Source organism: Musca autumnalis, unplaced genomic scaffold (genome assembly GCF_047663935.1).
Source record: "Musca autumnalis isolate F117 unplaced genomic scaffold, ASM4766393v1 scaffold_5, whole genome shotgun sequence".
Lineage (NCBI taxonomy): Eukaryota > Metazoa > Arthropoda > Insecta > Diptera > Muscidae > Musca > Musca autumnalis.
In genome coordinates this window covers 205,876,119-205,895,275 of record NW_027412088.1, presented here as the reverse complement: position 1 = coordinate 205,895,275, position 19,157 = coordinate 205,876,119, and the positions used below count along the sequence as shown (strand labels likewise).

Here is a 19,157-nt window from a genome sequence, read left to right as displayed (position 1 = left end):
TTTGATGATTTTACAAATATGCATTCATAACAACAACGTAGAAAAACTATTTCTAGAAATATAAACAAACCAATGCAGACATATTGAGTGAAAACATTTGACATGTTTTATAGAATATAAGAATACGTATGAATATCGATCTTCCGACTAGTCTACAAAAATTCATTCAAATTACATTTAACATGTAGAATTCTAATATTATAAATTAACAATTATAAAATATAACAAATGCAAGTGGTTTACATAATAATAGGTGAGTTCGTTTATTCAATAAAAGGCCTTACCAGCTTACAAGAAGTTAAACCTAATTTACACATCCACCAAAAACCAGTATTTGGGGTAAACACGTCATTTATTTGACTGATATTCAATGGAATTGCCAACTTAAATAATGCATTTGGTTAAACCTGTTAAATGTAAATGCGGCTTTACTGAATAATTTTTATTGGAAAAGTAAACGAGTCATCATTGTGATGTTAAGTTCTAAATAATTTATGAGAGCCTGTAATATAATGCATAATATCTTCACTGCACTTTACGGGATGTAACACCTACAACTCTTGACGAAAGCTTTATTAAAAAGATATAAGAATAGAACAAATCTACGACACATGGGAGATTATGTTTCACTTGATGGATGGATGCCTTATAATCTTTTTATTTCACTCGTGATTTATTTACACCACACATTTCACACATGAGTTGAATGTACAAACATGTCTTGACAAATAAATTAACCTTGAAATTCTAGCATCAAAGGCATTGGTTTCCGTTAAATTCTATTGTAGATGAAATGTTTATTAACCGCAAATAGTTGTCGTTATCGTCGTTTTTAGTTACAAACATTTTATTATCAGTAAAATACGATGAAAGTAATACTCTTTCGATTTGAATTAAACAAAATTTTCAATATGTAACAGACCGAGAGACTTTTTAATAATATTTTCATATGTGGTGGGCGTGGGGTACAGGGCAATCACATTGGCGAGCAAGATTAGAATAACAAAGGCAAAAATTATACTTTGACCTTTCTTCAATTTCTGATGTAAAAATTCCGAAAAGAAATACATGCCTGACTACAGGAAAAATCTATCATTGTCACGTGTGAAAACATGTGCAGAAAACTTTTTATGTTAACGAATGTTTTTTTCTAGGAATTATAAATAAATGTATGTACATACATATGTAGCTGTATGTAGTAATAAGTAAGGAAAAAGGATAATATCGGAGAGGAATCCAGGGGCTCAATTCTGTTTCTATGAAAATGTAAAATGAAAACTTTTATAAAGGAGAAAACTGTCAAATGAAAAAAAATATAAAGGAAATATTTTTCATTTCATAGAACAAGAATCCTGCCCCAGGACATAAGGGCAAACTACAATCGATCCGTTTTATTTCATTTAACGAGTTTTGCATCATTTCTGGTGGAAGAATAAGAAACAAATGCAGCCAAGTTTGACTTTTTCTTTATTGTTTTACCAGCAGCATTTTTTATGAGAAGTGAACATTTTGCAACTTGTTGGAATACGGGAACGCATAATTTAGGAAAAATATGCAAAAGTGTAAAAATTCTGGAACACAACTATGGTCAGAAAAATATCAAAACAGTTTCTTTTAACTAGGCGTTTACACCAGACAGTTTCATCATCAAATACAACTCTGATTTACTGACATACACATACATTTGTCGGCTGTCTTCCAGCTGTCCATCATTTGTTCATAGACAGTCGGGTTAACAAATTTTTGACTTTTTTGTAAAAATAAATGAGATACTAATTAAAAGGTGTTGAAAACAAAAGAAACTGGACAAAAAACAAAATATGTGAACGGAAAACAAAAAGCAATCGATGATTTTCATTCATAATTTTACAACTGTTTTTGCAGTTGTCGGGGCGCCTATGTCACACAGACAAGTTTTGGGATTTTGACAACCAATACATGAAGTCAACTGTCCTGTCATGTGTAAACACAGGGTTACAGCCATAGAAGACATCAGATGGACTTATTAGTTGCGTTCCACAAACGGCAAAAAGGAAGAATACAACAAAAAAAGTCGTTATTATCTTGTTTTTGATGGACTGGAACGCTTTTATCTTGTATATTCTGGCACTACTTTTGTTATACCATCGGATCATTGATGCAATAATAAGGTGGCGTAAAACGGCCAGCTGAATTCTCCCAACTTGTCAAATTCATTGTTATTGTGAATTATACCCCGGGGTTTACCCATTTAACCGGATTTAATAAACCCACTGGGTTACAAATATTAATTCTATAAATCCTCATAAAGAAGGTTAACCCGGCAAAAAGCTCTAATGAAACGCCGTCTTAATTATAAATAGACCTTGATCTCATTCTATTCTATTTCTCACTTTATAGCGCATTTACATCGAATTGTCAATTACATTGAATTGATCATTGAATAAGAAGGTGCAATAGTTCCATTCCAGTAAAAAAGTTCTTTACGTTTCGTCATGGCACAATAATACAGGTACAGCGGCAAAAACAGCTGGTTATCACACTAGTTGTCAAAATTCATTATTGTAAATAAAAACACATACAAAATGTAAACAAGCAATTCACAATAATACATTATTGTGACCAAATTTGACGTTTGGTATGATTTGATGTAACACCTTCTTATTCTACCATGCATTTCGTTTACTATTGTTTACTTTTTGTGATTGCATTCACAATAATGACTTTTGACAACTACCATGATGTACACCTGTGTTCCGCAATGCATTAAATAACACATACGCTTTGTTCCAGAACTAAAAAGTTTTTACAATTTTTACGATTTTTACACATTTTACCCGAAAAACCGTTCCCGTACACAAAAAAGTTGTAAAATGTTAACTTCTCTTTTAACAAAAATGACGATGAATCACGCTCTCTTTAAAAACTTTTTACTCGACAAATTTGAGTGTGTAAAAAGTAGTAACATGGATGCCGGCGTCTTATTGGCTGATACGCCGACTTTGACATTTGTGCCAGCTTTTTTGACGTTTTTTCCATTTTTGAGTTCCCGAACTTTTTTGGTCTGTTCCTTTACTTTTGAAAGTGGTAAAACCGGCAAAAGTAGCAAAAGTTGTAAACTGCTCCCATATGAATTGTATGGTCTATGAAGTAAAGGAACGCTTTTCGAGTAAAAAGTGGTAAAACTTGAAGATTCTTGCACGTAAAGGAACAGAGCTTTTGAAAAAACTTTTGTGTAACACATGATGAAATAATAAGGTGGCGTAAAACGACCAGCTGATTGGTTTCAATCCGTCAATTTTTTGTTATTGTGAATAAATTGTATGAAAATGTAAACAAACATTTTGACACATTGAAGAATTTTTGGCTAAAACAGAGATGTATGTATTTGTGCTACTTACGTGACCTGTTAAATAGATCTTGGTGTAACAACAATTTTTCTCTCTTTTTCTCTTTTACGAGTTTTACTATTAAAACGTACGGGAACAAAACTAATGTCTTTTGACAACTAGTATGATGTTCACCTTAGTCCCAATTTACATTAGGCGAGTTTACTTGCTGCAATTGTCAGTTTGTGGGTGAGAGAGGGTGTTGAGAGGCAAAGGGTTACCATATACCTCACCTCTCTCTCCATCAAACTGACAATTGCCGCAAGTAAACTCGCCTAATGTAAATTGGGACTTATTCCGCAATGCATTAAATAACACATAAGCTTCGTTCCAGTACTTTTTTAATGATAAAAGTGTCAAAGGAGCAAACTGTCGAAAATGAGTTCCACATACACATTTTTCCAAAATGTACGGGAACGGAAAAATGGCAGAAACATCAAAAAAACTGGAACAAATATCAAAGTCGGTGTTTCAACCAATCAGAAGCACATTTTTGATCGCCCAAATTTGTCATGTAAAATGTTTGTAAAGGGAAAACTATTCAGCGCCATTTTTGTTCCAAGAGAAGGGAACATTTTGTACGGGAACGCATTTTGGGGAAAAATGTGTGAAATGTGTAAAAACTTTTGAGTTCTGGAACGAAGCTACCCAGCAAAATGTTCGATGCCAAAGATGTCATTCAGTCATGGGTGCAAGTGATCGATGAATTTTATATGAGCGTGGACACCAAAAGATGCTATTCATATTTGGATCCAAAGCATGTCATTTACGCCAATGCTTTGACATGTCATTTTCACAAATGCTTTGGCATGTCATTTCCACCAACCCTTTGCAATGATATTATCATTACGACGAGAATTTTAACAACGTTGGTTGTGATTTCGAGTCTCCGACAACATCAAGAGTCTCCGACAATTAATCTTATATATTTAGAAAAAATTGTATAAATAAATACACAAAATTCATCTCTATTGGGTAGATGGAATGGGTTCAAATGCTGATGGAAAGATCGGATCTTTCACGACTTCCTTTACATGGGTTCAAATGCTGATGAAAAGATCGGATCATTCACGACTTCCTTTGCATGTGTTCAAATGCTAAAAGATCGGATCTTTCACGACTTCGTTTGAACCAATGCAAAAGATGCCATGAAATCACGTCATCGCATGGAACACCTTCCTTCAAATTTTGCTGGGTATATATTTTGTGGCCTGATAATATACAAAGCAATTGAAGAGGTATTTGAAAAAAGGTTGAATTTATAAATATATGAGCTCTGTTCCAGAACCAAAAAATTTTTACAATTTTTACCACTTTTACACATTTTGCGTTCCCGTACACAAAATTTATATGAAAATCGTTTACGACTTTTACAACTTCCGGGGAGTTGTTGGCTGCTCCTAAGAGATACGTTGACAAAGCTTATAGCGTCGGATCAATTTAATTGACATTTAGATTACTATTCGATAGCGCACATGTTAAGCGTTGGCTCAACACAGCGCCATTTTGTAAACTTAATTTTTAAGGCCCGTAAGCATAGTCTCTACATGAAAATTAATGTCTTCATGGTAAGTCGTCCGAAGACGAACTGATCTCTCTCTTATTTTTGTTCTGCTAGACAAATAAACTAAGCGGTTTTTACATTTAACATGTTTTATAAATCATGAATCATTTAAGTGGCCAGTTCTATAGAATGTCTGTCAAATAAATTATATAAATAACCAAAAATCCTGTTTTAAATGCAAGTGTAAAATACGTTTTACTGGCATTTAATTCATTCATACCATGATTTTGACGTTTCTGCTAGAGTTGATAATAGGTGTGTCTTTTTACGTGATAATTTGTAATAATTATTACGAAATGTTACTAAATGCTGTCTTTTTACACAAAAGTTCAGTAAAAGAGAGCGAAGTGAGAGAACAATTTTGACAGTTGTTTGCTGAGAAGTTGCTAAAAGTTGCTGAAAGAATTTTTCCCAGCAACATTTAGCAAGTTCGATCAGCTGTTTTTTAATCATCTGCTAATGGTCAGCTGCTCAATGTTTATCTTATTTTTGTGGAAAAATACTATAAATATTACGATTCAGCTATATTTATTGATTGTTTTATTAATTTATTAATTATTTTTCATTTATTTCGCTTAAAATTTAAGAACTTTTTCATTGTTTTGGAGTTAGTTTTTCTTTCATGCATGGCGCCAATGTTTTTGTTTTGGTTATCAACTGTTATCTTGATAAAGTTTACTAAATGCTGTCTTTTTACTCATTTCTCTATTTTCGTATCAAAGAGTAAAATCTCTTTTACTCTCTGAAAAGAAGTTACTGAATAATTATTACTGAAAAAGTAAAAAGACGCAACTAATAACAGCGTGTTTTGTAAAAAGTTTTTGTCCATTCGTTCGTCGATTTCATGAACGAAGACATAATTTGGTTTTCATAGCGATTGACGTTTGTATTCGTGTGAAAAACAAATGAAAGCTTTTTATTTTCGTAATTTTTTTGGTTTTCGTAACCAAATCAGACGAACGAATATGTCAAAAATTAAACGAATGGAAAAGACCCATCGTTTTGAATGAAAATTAAATAATTTGAGTAATAAATGACACAAAACACACGAAAACTGGAAGGGAATGCAATTTTATTACATCCGTTTCTTCATATTATCCCAATTATTTTTGTACAAATTTGATTACATTTTTTTTCATATTTTTTGTTTGTCATCTGTTTATCGGGATTGCCATCAAGTAACACATTTTACGTGAAGATGCCTATGCAAAATTCGCAAAATAAGTATCATGGAAACCCTGAAATATAAAAGCTTTTATGAAATAGACGAAAGCTTTTAGATAAAAACGAATGGTTCGTAAAATTTTACAAAAACCAAATTTTGAACGTATACGTTTTAGTACGAACGGTTCGTGTGACAGGCAAGCATTTTTACAAAAACACGCTGTAAGTCTGTCCGGTTACTTTCCCAGCAAGAATTGTCCAGCTAGAAAATTGTAAAAAGTAAACAGACACCTTCCTAGCAAAAACCAGCAAGCAATCAGCTGGCTTGCCAAAACAACAATTTGTCCGCAAATAAAGGAAGCAAAATGGTTGTATTTTATTAAAAACTAGCGGACCCGGCGAACTTCGTCTCGCTATTAAGGAATAAAATTTCATACAAAAACTCAATTTTCGATTTTTCCAATTTTCCGACTTTTCCAGAGAGATTTTCCAAAATTTTCTTCCTTAAAGACCTTCTCCTCGAAAATACGAACAACTGACACAAAATTTTACATTTTATGAATTACTATACATTTTTTACACCATTTTTATATATATTAAAAATAAAAAAGAAAATTAAACAAAAAAGTATTTTTCCACTTTACAAATTGTTTCCCTATAAAGCAATACAATTAGACTATGTTATTTCCACAATAAAATTGTTTTTAATTTTCACAAACATAAATCAACAACAAATTAAAAACAGATGATTGATTGTTTTCAGGAAGAAGAAGAATTGCTAGTGCTTGCTAGAAGAAATTTGTCCAACAAGAATTTGCAAACTCTCAGAGAAAGAACTGTCAAAATGTATCTCTCGAATCGCTCTCTTTTGCTGGTTTTTTGTGTTAACAGACGACTTCCAGCAACGATTGGTACAAATTGTTACAAATTTTAGGGTAACCAGACAGACCTAATACTGTCATCTTTTCGTATGTGAATTCACTCGATTTCGTAAATGTAAACTTACTATTACATTGACAAATAAAAGTTATGCTCCTCTGTGTGCAAGAGTCTTAAGCTTGGTTTACATTTACGAAATCCACTCGATTTCAACTGTCAATTCCTTTGCGTATACGTAAAATGAAAACTCATCCAAAATCAATTGAATTTCATTTCACATTTAAGCAATGGAATTGACAGTTGAAATCGAGTGGATTTCGTAAATGTAAACTTACTATTAAAGCTTTACCTTTTTTTTCGAAAAGCGTTCCTTTACCTAAAAAAGCATACAACTGATATGAGTTCGCAACATTTATAACAAAATGCATAACTGTAAAGGCTGCGGCACATACGGTCCGTCGAGCGTCGCGTTACAACAACCACATGAAAATTTCAAGAACAGACTTGGCATCACTTACACTTTTTTCATGTGGTTGTAGTTATAGACGCGTGACGCGACGCACAACGGACTGTATGTGCCGGGGCCCTAAAGGAAAGGTTTTTTCGTTAAAATGGCAAATTAAATTTTCACCTAAAATATATGAAATTTGTTGGCTTGTATGTTTTGCATATGTACATTATCCCTAGAAATATATTCTTCCTTCTAAGTGCAATGAAAAAACACAACAATTGTTTAACAAAATTTAAGACGCAATACTTGTTAATGTTGTACAACCATATGCAGGTATACATATATAAAAAATAAACATAAGCATCATAGGTACATCTTTTTATTATATGGGTTATAATACATGTTATCATATGTCTTCTTCTTTTTTGCAGATTTCCAGCGAGTGCAAGTGTGACAAGGATCGGGTTTTGAAAAATAAACAAAAAAGAACGGGATAATCTAAGTCTAAAAACAAGTGTTGAAGTTTTCAAGTGCAGTAAAAAAAGAGTTATATTTAAAATTATCTAAACGACAACAATAAAAGCACCCAAAATCAGAGTAAATGCTTTGTAGAGATTGTTAAGAATTGATTTGTTTAGCCCAAAAACAACAAAAATACAAAAGTTTGGGTGAATTAATAACATTTAATTACGCATTAATAGACAAAAGGAAAAACAAAAACAACTGCAACAACAATTATAATAATAATAAAAAACCTAATCAAAGTCTTGTTGTACCTTCCTTCTATACCCTGCTCTAGTTTCTAATTTATTGTACAACCCAACACGGTGTACTAGCAACGTGATCACTCACGCCCCCTTCTCACCGCCCGCTCTGAGGAGAAAGGGTAGGCTGTGTTTTCATTGCCCACCAGTGTAAACAAACAAGCCGCAACTACAACAAAAAGATAACACAATTTCTAGTATTTTGTATACAAACGACGAAAAGAGTGCAAAATATTCCATTTGAAAATACAGAGAAAAAATCTCAAAAAAATAAAAAACAAACTGATCAACAACAAAAGATTGAGCGAATTCTGCCTATATATATATTCATAAGCATCATATGGTCATTGTATACGAATTAGACCCTCAGTCTTAGTTTGGCTCTCGTTGGTACAACACCACACAACTTTTACTGGTAGCGCTCTAATAGACAGACAGTGTTATTGGTATTAATTGTTATTAGCAAACCATAGAATTGTGTTTTGGTGCAGACAGCACTACTCGAGAGATCACACGATCGCGCAGCAACAGTAAAAAAAAAGTAGAAAAGTTATTAACTAACTGTTTGTGCAAGACACAAGTGTTTGATACGGAAAATAATAATTTCGATGTCGATAAATTCACCAATACAAAGGTTAACGGACCTGATTTAGACAGGCAACAATAATACAAATCAAAACAAATTGAAAACGCAAGTCCTTGCGCTGACTAACGAATTTCAAGGGAAACAACAACAACAACTACAATTTCATCATCATTTTAAAACCAACAACAAATTGTGAATCACTGTTTTTGGAAAATTATTAAACTTTAAAGCTTAGCAATTGAAAAACAAGACGATAATTGGATATTGGGGCTTTTGCCATTGTATGGGTAAGTAGAAATGCATTTATGTATGTTTGTATGTACAACCATCTGCATTTATATTACATATGTACGTATTCATTCTTTGTCTATATTTTATTTGAACACGTAGTTATTCATTGTTTTCTCTTTTTTCATTTTTGAAATACACACAATGTAAACTGACGTCACAACATTTTTCATTGAAAACTCTGATGCATTGATCTTGTGTCGTTTTTTTTCTATTTTTGTATAATTGGCCATCTAGCAACCAACAAAACATTGACACAAATTACATAAACTTCTAATACAGTTGGATTTCTCATTATCTTCAAAAAATTCCAACTGTAATCTTATCAGCAATTCTATCTTATTTGCGTGTTTGACTCAAAATTAACTGTCGTTTAAATACATCACCCAATTACTGTTTCCGTTTTAAGAAAATCCATTTTTATTTACTCTCATTCTTCCCTCTTGCTCTCTTGATATGTATTTTTTGCCACAACACAAGTCAACGTTGCCATATGAAAGTTTGTCATCGTAAGAGGAGTTTACACGATATGTCAAAAGCCGTATTTACATCTAAAACGCATTTAGCACCCAATTACTGTTTCCGTTTTAAGAAAATCAATGTATTTAGTCTCTCTCTCTCTCTTTTGATATGTACTTTTTGTCACAACCATGGTGGGATAAGAAGGTGTAATAGTACGTTTATATATAACCTGATTTAACAAAACCACTGGGTTTCAAATGCCAATTCCTTTGCGTATACGTCAAATAAACACTCATTAAGAAGGTTAATACCCCGTTTATATATAACCGGATTTAACAAACCGACTGGGTTTTAAATGTCAATTCCATTGCTTATATTTCAAACAAATCCTCATAAAGAAGGTTAACCCTGCAAAAAGCTCTAATATAAACAGCATATAACCCTGGAAAAGTCTATAATTGGCCTGTTCCCGTACTTTATAAAGTGGTAAAAGTTGTAAAAGTCGTAAACTATTTTCATATAAATTTTGTGTACAGGAACGCAATATGTGTAAAAGTGGTAAAAAATTTAAAAACTTTTTAGTTCTGGAACAGGGCTAATATAAACATGGCCTTACATCAATAACAATAATTATGCCATTAACCATATAATGGCACAATAATACGGGTACAACGGCAAAAACAGCTGATTATCACATTAGTTATCAAAATGCATTATTGTGAATAAAATTACATGCAAAAGGTAAACAAGCAGTTAACCCACTTAGCGCAGAGAATTTTTTTGCTAGAAAACTTTAAATTTTTTATGAAAATTATATTTCTGAGACTTTTTAAGCATTTTTTAATAACTAACTTTTTTCTCTAAAACGTTTTCCTGCAATCGGACCTTCCTTTAAAAGTGTCAAAAACTTTGGAGGGTAATATTGGTGTATCCTTAAATTCCAATCCCTTGGTTTTTAATTGAGAAAATACCCTTACTATATTCCTAATATCGCATATTTAAATTTTTCATCAAAAGTCGATTTTTTGAATAGCTTGGGTTTTAGGCCAATTGCGTGGAAATGCGTAGATCATATGAAGCGTTATTAGCGTGAAATGCAAGACATATACAACAAAATGCAAAAACCCCACAAAAATATTCGAAAAAAAACGGAAGTATTACATCAATTTTTGCAACCATTTTTTGTGGCGTTTAAACGACCAGTGGCTTTATCTGGGTTAAATAAACAATAACGCATTACTATGAATTGCTTGTTTAGCTTTCGTATGTGATTTTATTCACAATAATGCATTTTGACAACTAGTGTGATAATAATGGGTACTTTACACGATATGTTTTTTGCATATGAGTTGTCACTTTTCCCATACAAAATGTATATGCAAAGTGACAACTCATATGTAAAAAACATATCGTGTAAAGTACCCATAAGCTGTTTTTGCCGTTGACCTGTATTATTAGGTCTATCTGGTTACCCTAAAACTTGTAACAGTTTGTACCAATTGTTGCTGGAAGTCGTCTGTTAACACAAAAAGCCAGCAAAAGAGAGCGAATCGAGAGAGACATTTTGACAGTTCTTTTACTGAGAGTTTGCAAAGTCTTGCTGAACAAATTTCTTCATCTTCCTGAAAACAGTCAATCAGCTGTTTTTATACCCTCAGCCTTTAGGCTAAGGAGGGTATATGGTAACATGGGGCGGCTTCGCCACTGGGGCGCCTTCGCCAGCACCGATTTTCTTGATAATTATAACTGCTACAGAAATGCCGTTAAAGGGAATATTGTGAGTTTAACGAAGATCTTTCATCTCCCAAAACTTGGCATTTCTATCAAATATATGATTGCTGATGCACGCGGTTTCATGTTTTTGGGGTATTGCGAAAAATATTCATGGTAGGTATATTTTGTGATATCTTGTATACCTTTAGTGATATCAAAATTATATTTTATACCGTTAATACACAACTACTGAAGAATATAAATCCAAATAATTTGCATGATAAAAGTAATTATAAATGTCAATATAATCATATTATGAACTATGTAGGGGGTGGGGCGGCTACGCCATGATAGGGGTGTTGTGGGTTAATGTGAGAAATATGTCAGGTTTAACTTAAATTATTTATGCTATTGATATACCAAGCTATAATGTGAATTTGAAATCAAATATTGTGATAAACCTATCTAATTTGCAAAAATTTCATTTTTATGCCTAAATTCAAGGTACCTACTTCAATTAACGGCTAGAATATCTTTCTTTTTGTAAATTTTAGAATCATTTTTGATTATTAAATAGAAAACATGTTCCTTTTATGCATTATGTTGATATTTGGGAAGGAAGAATGTAAATGCCAGTTTAAGAGTTCGTTGATATATATCCAATGTCGATGGCGAAGCTACCCCATGGGTGGGGAGGCTTCGCCACTTTTTAGACATTTTGTAAATTCTCAAAAATAATATTTTAAAAACAAAATTATAATCATTTATATATCAAAACTTATAGTCAAGACATGCTAATATTCTTACCAAAAATAATATTTGGAAAAACTTTAATGATGTCGATATGAGAACATTTTAAAAAAAACGTGGCGAAGGCGCCCCATGTTACCATATACACTTTAATACGATGAAAATGTGCCTCATCGAAATAATGGCTTTAGACCCCAAGTATGTTTGGACGAAATATGTTTCAGACAATTTGGAGTCGATCTAGCCATGTCCGTCCGTCTGTCTGTCTGTCCTGCTGGCTGGAGCGCACGATAACTCTCGAACGGATGAACCGATTCGTTTCAAATTTTGGCTTTAGTAATATTTTGCCCAAACTTAGTTTAAGTTCGAAGATGAGCTACATCGGTCCACTCCTTCCTGTACCTCCCCCACAAAAGTTCGAAAATGTTCGGAAAGTTTGTGTGCACGATAACTCTTGAAGGGAGTTACCGATTTGGTCCATACTTTGTCTAGCGTAAACTTTCTACCAGAGTAATATGAGGCTCCAATATGGCCTCAATAGGTCCACTCCTTCGGGTACCTCCCACACAAAATTTCGGAAAAGTTCAGTTTAGGGCCATCTCTCGAATCGCTTTGGTTTTTGTTTTAGCAACTTGTATTCACTGCCCTACATACGACGGTACAAGTTTTAATCAGGGACAAGTAAATACTTCCTGAGAAAATAGCATGAAAGTTGCAAAAAAACCCCTATTACACCGTGTGTGGTGGTTGGAGCGCAAGATAACTCTCGAACGGATCTGCCGATTCGGTCCAAAATATGGCCTTAGTAATATTTTGTTCAAACATAGTTTGAGATTGAAGATAAGCAATATCAGTCAACCCCTTCAGGTACCACCCCCACAAAAGTTCAAAAATGTTCGGAAAAATTGTTCGTACGGTAACTCTTGAAGGGAGTGGCCGAATTGGTCTATACTTTACACATCCTAATCTATCTACCTGATATAGATCAGGTTCAAATATGGAATATGCTTGCCCACCCCATCCGGTACCTCCCACACAAAATTTCGGATAAGTTCAGTTTAAGACCTAATATCGACTAACTTTGATTTTTGTTGAAGCAACTTGCATTCGCAGCCTCAATTACGATATTAAAAGTTTTTTAGGGGCAAGTCCATACTACTTGAGCAAAAAGCCCGAAGAGTGTAAAAACCCCCTATGACACCATATGTTGTGGCTGGAGATCCACTTCCATAACGGTCAATGTCGATCCATTCCTTTTAGTATCTCCTCCGTAATCCTAATCAACATTTTCGTCGGTTCAAACGCCCAAATTTTTTAAAATCCCCTAAACACATACGTATTTTTGGAAAAAAAATGTTTCAATATACATACATGCTGAGGGTATACCTCTGTCGGCAAAGCCGACTGATACTTTTTTACTTGTTAATTATTCGGTGATTTATGTTTGTGAAAATTAAAAACAATTTTATTGTGGAAATAGCAAGCCTAAATGTATTGTGTCTTCGGAGAACAAAGTTGCAATGTGGAAAAATTCCCTTTTTAGGGTCATTTTCTTTTTTATTTTAAATAAAATACAACCATTTTGTTTCCTTTTTTCCTTTATTGGCGGACAAATTGTTTTGTTTTGGCAAATCAGCTGATTGCTTGCTGTCTGTTTACTTTTTACAATTTTCTTGCAAAAGAGAATAAAAAACTCCTTACTCTCTGAGAAAGTTCTTGCTGGCAAAATAACCAGACAGACCTATTGTCATGGTCACAACCATGGCACAATTAACCAGGTAGTGGCGTCGTAAAATTTTGAATATGTTATGTCAAAACTTTCTTTATGTTGTTGGGGAAATTACAACAAAAATAATTTTTTTATAAAGGGATTTGACTTTTCATATTCGATCAGCTGGTGTGATACCACTACCTGGTAGTTCTGCCATGGTCACAACACAAGTTAACGTTGCCATATGGAAGTTAGTTTGTCATCATAAGAGGAGTTTACACGACATCACAAAAGCCGTTTTTACATCTAAAACGGATTTTACACTTGCACTTAAAACATGTGTTTTGGGAATTTACGTATTTTTTTAACATTCTATGGAATTGGCAACTTAAAAGACGCATGTTTTATAAAACACGTTAGATGTAAATTTAATAGATGTTAGACGTAATTTAATTCATTTTATAAAACATACGTCATTTAAGCTTTCAATTCCATAGAATATCTGTCAAATAAATGACGTATTTGCTACAAATACCGGTTTAGGTGCAAGTGTAAAGTGAATTAAAGGGATTTGCAGCTTAGCATTCTTTTTTTATTGCAACAAATATAAAATTAATAGCAGAAAAAAATACGTTGGCCTTTGTTCACTTTATCTACCCCTGCTTTCTGACCCTCTGTCTTATCGAGAGTTTGTTTGATTTGAATTATCCTAAATTACTTATATGGTTCCAGCTTAATAAGCTTCAAACACATGTCAGTTTCAATAACGAATCTTATAAAAACTCGTTTGATCTAAACGTAGTTTTAGGAAGGGACAGTACACATAATAAATTATCCGGAAATCCAAAAAATTCCTTCATAATGAATTTGTCGTTGTTTTCGAACCATTTTATTGAGAAACAGGTGCATCAACTGACATACGTGACAAAGTAGCCTTTACGTGCTACATTTTCAAATTCCTTGGAAATAAAAGTGGATTAGTCACACTCAGGTAGAAATTTTTCAAAACAGGTATAAAACGATAGTTGTATTTAAACTATGATCTCAAAACAAATTTTAGTCTTCAACACAAACACTCTCTGACGACAACTGTTTTGTTTTTTACTTTCATTTGTTTTCGTTTTTCAAATGAAAAATTTGCCAATTTTCAATGCTGAAAACATTTAAAATTGGCATAGACATTACAAAAAGGCTACTCAAACAATCACAATGTCACAAAACATATGGTATACATACATATTAGTGGTCTGTTCCAGAACTGCAAGAATCTGTTAATTTTTTTTTTTTGATATCATGCCTTGGGATAACATAGGAAAAATTTATGTTGTAGGAAAAAATTTGTAGATTAATGCAGGTTCTGGAACAGAGCAATTGTTAGTTATTCCATCATTTTTCTAACAAAACATTCTATTCTTCCCGTTATTCTTTTTTTCAGAGCATTTTAAACAACAATCGAGTTTTGGAGACGAGCCGGACCTCGTGAAAAAAACACAGGGCCGGAATAGTCTGCATTTCAATAGCAGCAGCACTGCAGCTCCGCAGCCGCAAACCACTTCAATTTCATCAATAAACGCATTAACAAGCAAAATTAATCTAGACACTACATCCAATGATTTCGAACGCGGCTATGTGCCAACGGTCGGCCGTTGGGGTGCCGAATGGCCTAGTTGACTCGCCGAAGCCCTGGTTCGACATGCCGGCCCCACCGCCGGCAACCTCGGGTTATCGGCGGGATCGATACGGACTGGATTGACTACAGCCATCGATCCTGATCAAGATATACCCAAATGCAATGGAACTACTGCATCATTATTGTGCAGTAGCGGACAAAGCTCAAATGGCTCAACCGATGATGAAGATGACTACGACAATGATAGCATTGGAAATGAATCACCATGCAATTTGACATCAAATCTGTCGTCGGAACGATGCCTTAGCATCAATAAGCTGTTGGAGGAACAGCATCTCAAGTGGTGGTCACAGACCGGTGACAAGGAAAAGACAATCAAATCACAACCACCACTATTGGCCTCTGCAGCTGATGATGGGCCGTCTAAGTTATGGGAGGGACGTGATGGTTATAATATCTCAGCTTTTAATCAAATCAATGGTATTTGGCCTTTGGGACATCCATTGCCTCTGCCAGATTGGGCTGCTGACGACGAAGCCAACAAGGGTGTTCTTCATTTTGACTCCGTGTGGCAGTATGAAGATCTAAGTGCTATTATCGAAACAAAACTACAGCGTATGTTGGAGGAGACTCATTATGACACCGTACACCTATTCGTTGCATTCTACGAAGCATTCAAACGTACTCGACGCTCAGATTTGAAATCGTTCTATCAATTCTATGACATACCAATAAATCGCCGTGATCATATGTGCGTATCACTGGCCATGGAAATTATGGCACGCATTGTAGAACTATTTCCGATTTTGGAAAACTATTTGTACATTGTTTCGTGTGAGGAACAAGTTGTTGCTCTACGGGAATACATTGAGACGGCTGAAGATGTTGGTGGACTTAATTCGACGCACGCAAATGTTGAAAAGGAACATGCCATGGTTGCCATGAAGATTAATATTGCTGGTCGTGAAGGTGTTTTGATATTGGATCCCGGTTATCATGTTGGTCGTTGTGTGACTGTAATGAAAGATCAAAATTATCCTCACACAGGTAAGAAGTGTAGAAAAAAAACCAACAACCAATAGCAAGATTCATAAACTCTAACCCCAATCTCATTTTATTTTATTGCAGGATGGTTTACACAATCCAAGGAATCACATTTACAACGGGATTACTGTTACAGCTATAGCAAATATAGTCCCATGTATGTTGAATGGAAGGAACGGGAAATTAGAGGAGAAGAAAGCCAATACAAAACATCATTGGTTTATGTTGCCCAACCTTATGTAACAGCCATTGATGTCACGGTACGCCGCAATCTGGTCTATAATTTTAGATCCTTGTTGTCGCGTGATGCCAAAGGTCGTGTTTATGCCGGCATATATCTACCAATTGTGGCAAATAGCAATGAAGCTCATTTCACCATGTTTTATGAAGGTCCCACCAATCCGGAACAAAGGGTCAAAGTTAAATTTATGTTTAATGTTTTTAAGCAGCACAATAAGGTAGTTATAATTGAACAGAAAATATTAGAGGTTTTGAGAAATGAAACTAATTTAAAGTTTTATTTACAGATTCCAGATAATGTCCAACAACACTTGGAAAAATTAGCACCCCAATTGAATATGTCCACAAAGGAACTGTCCAGATTAATGTTATCCCTGGCGGAATCAGTCATGGATCAAGGTTTTATTCAACAAGTATTGGCCATCAATGAAGATATTGGCAACATGTCAGCAGAGAATTGACAATTACAGGATGAGGGAAATCCAAAGGCGGCTTCCCAACCAAACACAAATCCAGAAAAAGTTGTTGAAAAAAATGACTAAAGACACGATTCTTGGACATAAAGATTATTAAACATCTAAAAAAAATCATGTGGACGGAACACACTTTTTTGTAGTTTATATGCTTAAAAATTAACTTTTATTTATCTTTGAAACATCTTCTTCGGCAAAAGGCACTGAGAATGATGCAACAATTGTTACGTACGAGTAGTTATTTTTCTCTTAACCTTTAATCACCTGTACTACCCTGTAAAAAAACGTCATGTAGGCAAAAGATCACTTTAATTTTTTTTTTCTTCTAAATAAAATATTTGTTAATATATTAAATATCTTTTAATTTACATTACAACAAAGAATGGCTTTTGTTTCTTTTTGTTTATTTCCAAGATTTTATTTATCTAAAATGTCATTTGACATACATATATGTATACCAAAATAACCATCATAGAGGAGAAACTTACTATATCGCAATTGTAGTACAGTGAAATATATATGAATTTTCGGTTTAAAGTTATTAACGAGTTTTGTAAAAAATTGAACAATCTCTATCTCTCTTTCAGCTATGATTACGTTCTTAATTCAAATTCAATAGTAAATAAACACACTGAACACTTAAACAGAAACAGAATAAAAAGAAATTAAAAAAAAAAAAAACAAATTTGTTTCATTTATGACGGGGATTTGTGAGCAGATGTTTTGAATCATTTATTTCATTTTTCAATGTACCTCTTGGGTCCATGACAGCTCAACTCAACTCCAATTAAAAGTATCAGTATAAATGACCTTCGTCATTTTGGTGTGAGCATTATATCAAATGTATACTATGTTTACATTTACGAAAACCACTCGATTTCAACTGTCAATTCCTTTTCGTATACGTCAAATGAAAACTCATCTGAAATCGATTGGATTTAATTTGACGTTTGAGCAATGGAATTGACAGTTAAAATCGAGTGGATTTCGTAAATGTAAACATAGTATTACGTTATAGTTTTTGCCGGGTACGTTTACATATAACCGGATTTTTTAAACCCACTGGGTTTCAAATATCAATTTCATTGCGTATACGTCAAATAAATCTTCATAACAAAGGTTAACCCGGCAAAAAGTTATAACATATAGAGACTATAATCTTCTTTATGCAATGGAAATGGACATCTACATCAACTGGATTTAACAAATCCAGCACGATTTAAACCTTATATTGTTGTAAACGATGTAAACCTTGTTTTGCGCTTCGTTCTGCCTGCACTGAGTTTGTTGTTATAGCGCATTTACATCAAGGGTGTTTAGTTCAACTTAGCAACTTAGCCAGTTGTAAACCGATTTAAAAAAAATAATAACTTGTTCGATAAATATTATTCACCCCTTTAAAAGGAAGAAGGATCAGTAGAAATCCGTTGTGAAAAAAAGAAGATATGTCCGTTTAAATTTGAAAATGTAAGAAACCCAGATTTTCACTACTTTTACCGTTATAAAAAAATAAAACGAAGTAACCCAAACGAACTAAAGGCATTGTCGTTGTCCATGGATCCAAACACGATATAATTTTGCATCAGAACGCTTGAATATTTTTCTGGACAACTTTTGTAGCACAGTGACATTTTTCGAAAAGTTTGCACTTTATCAAGGCCAAAACTGCCTGAAGGAGCGTTCCAATGCTTTTGCGATGTATTAAAGAGTTCTTAATTACTATCTTGGCTACAATTGTTGTCTTTCTGTTGGATCGAAAAACTCAATGGTTTGGCTGTTATATGCCAAAATGTCCAAAAAACGTGTATAAAAAACTTAAACTCAAAATCGGAAGGGTCGATTTTCACCGTAGATCTAGGGTCTAGTGGACTTTTTTGCTCAGTTCAGGCCCATTAAGGTTTTTAAATAGCCCCGGCCTAGTACACACACATACACAGATTGTTTATATTGTTTTGACGTGTTAGGAACACTCGAAAGAAAAAATTTAAATTGACAAAATGTTTAAGTTGTCAATTCCATACAATATCTGTCAAATAAATTACGTAAACTCCCAAACACCTGTTTTAAGTG

General features: G+C 33.7%; 2 protein-coding genes across 3 annotated transcripts in view; one reads left to right on the top strand and one right to left on the bottom strand.

Annotated features, from left to right (window-relative positions):
* tapas (tudor domain-containing protein 7 tapas) overlaps window positions 1–19,157 on the bottom strand; it is a 58,551-nt gene that overhangs the window by 31,856 nt on the left and 7,538 nt on the right. The gene's annotated exons all lie outside the window — the stretch shown is intronic.
* Window positions 15,948–17,441, top strand: LOC141404687 (uncharacterized). Its single transcript, XM_073988288.1, has 3 exons — window positions 15,948–16,377; window positions 16,459–16,832; window positions 16,902–17,441. The coding sequence occupies exons 1-3, from the start codon at window positions 15,948–15,950 to the stop codon at window positions 17,073–17,075; spliced, it is 978 nt and encodes a 325-aa protein (XP_073844389.1). The 3' UTR covers window positions 17,076–17,441.

What these genes read in the sequence shown, in the direction of transcription:
- LOC141404687 (XM_073988288.1), top strand. Translation starts at nt 15,948, where the DNA reads ATGTTGGAGGAGACTCATTATGACACCGTACACCTATTCGTTGCATTC. An exon ending in TCAAAATTATCCTCACACAG is followed by an intron (nt 16,378 to 16,458) that starts GTAAGAAGTGTA and finishes ATTTTATTGCAG; the next exon opens with GATGGTTTACACAATCCAAG. An exon ending in TTTTTAAGCAGCACAATAAG is followed by an intron (nt 16,833 to 16,901) that starts GTAGTTATAATT and finishes TTTTATTTACAG; the next exon opens with ATTCCAGATAATGTCCAACA.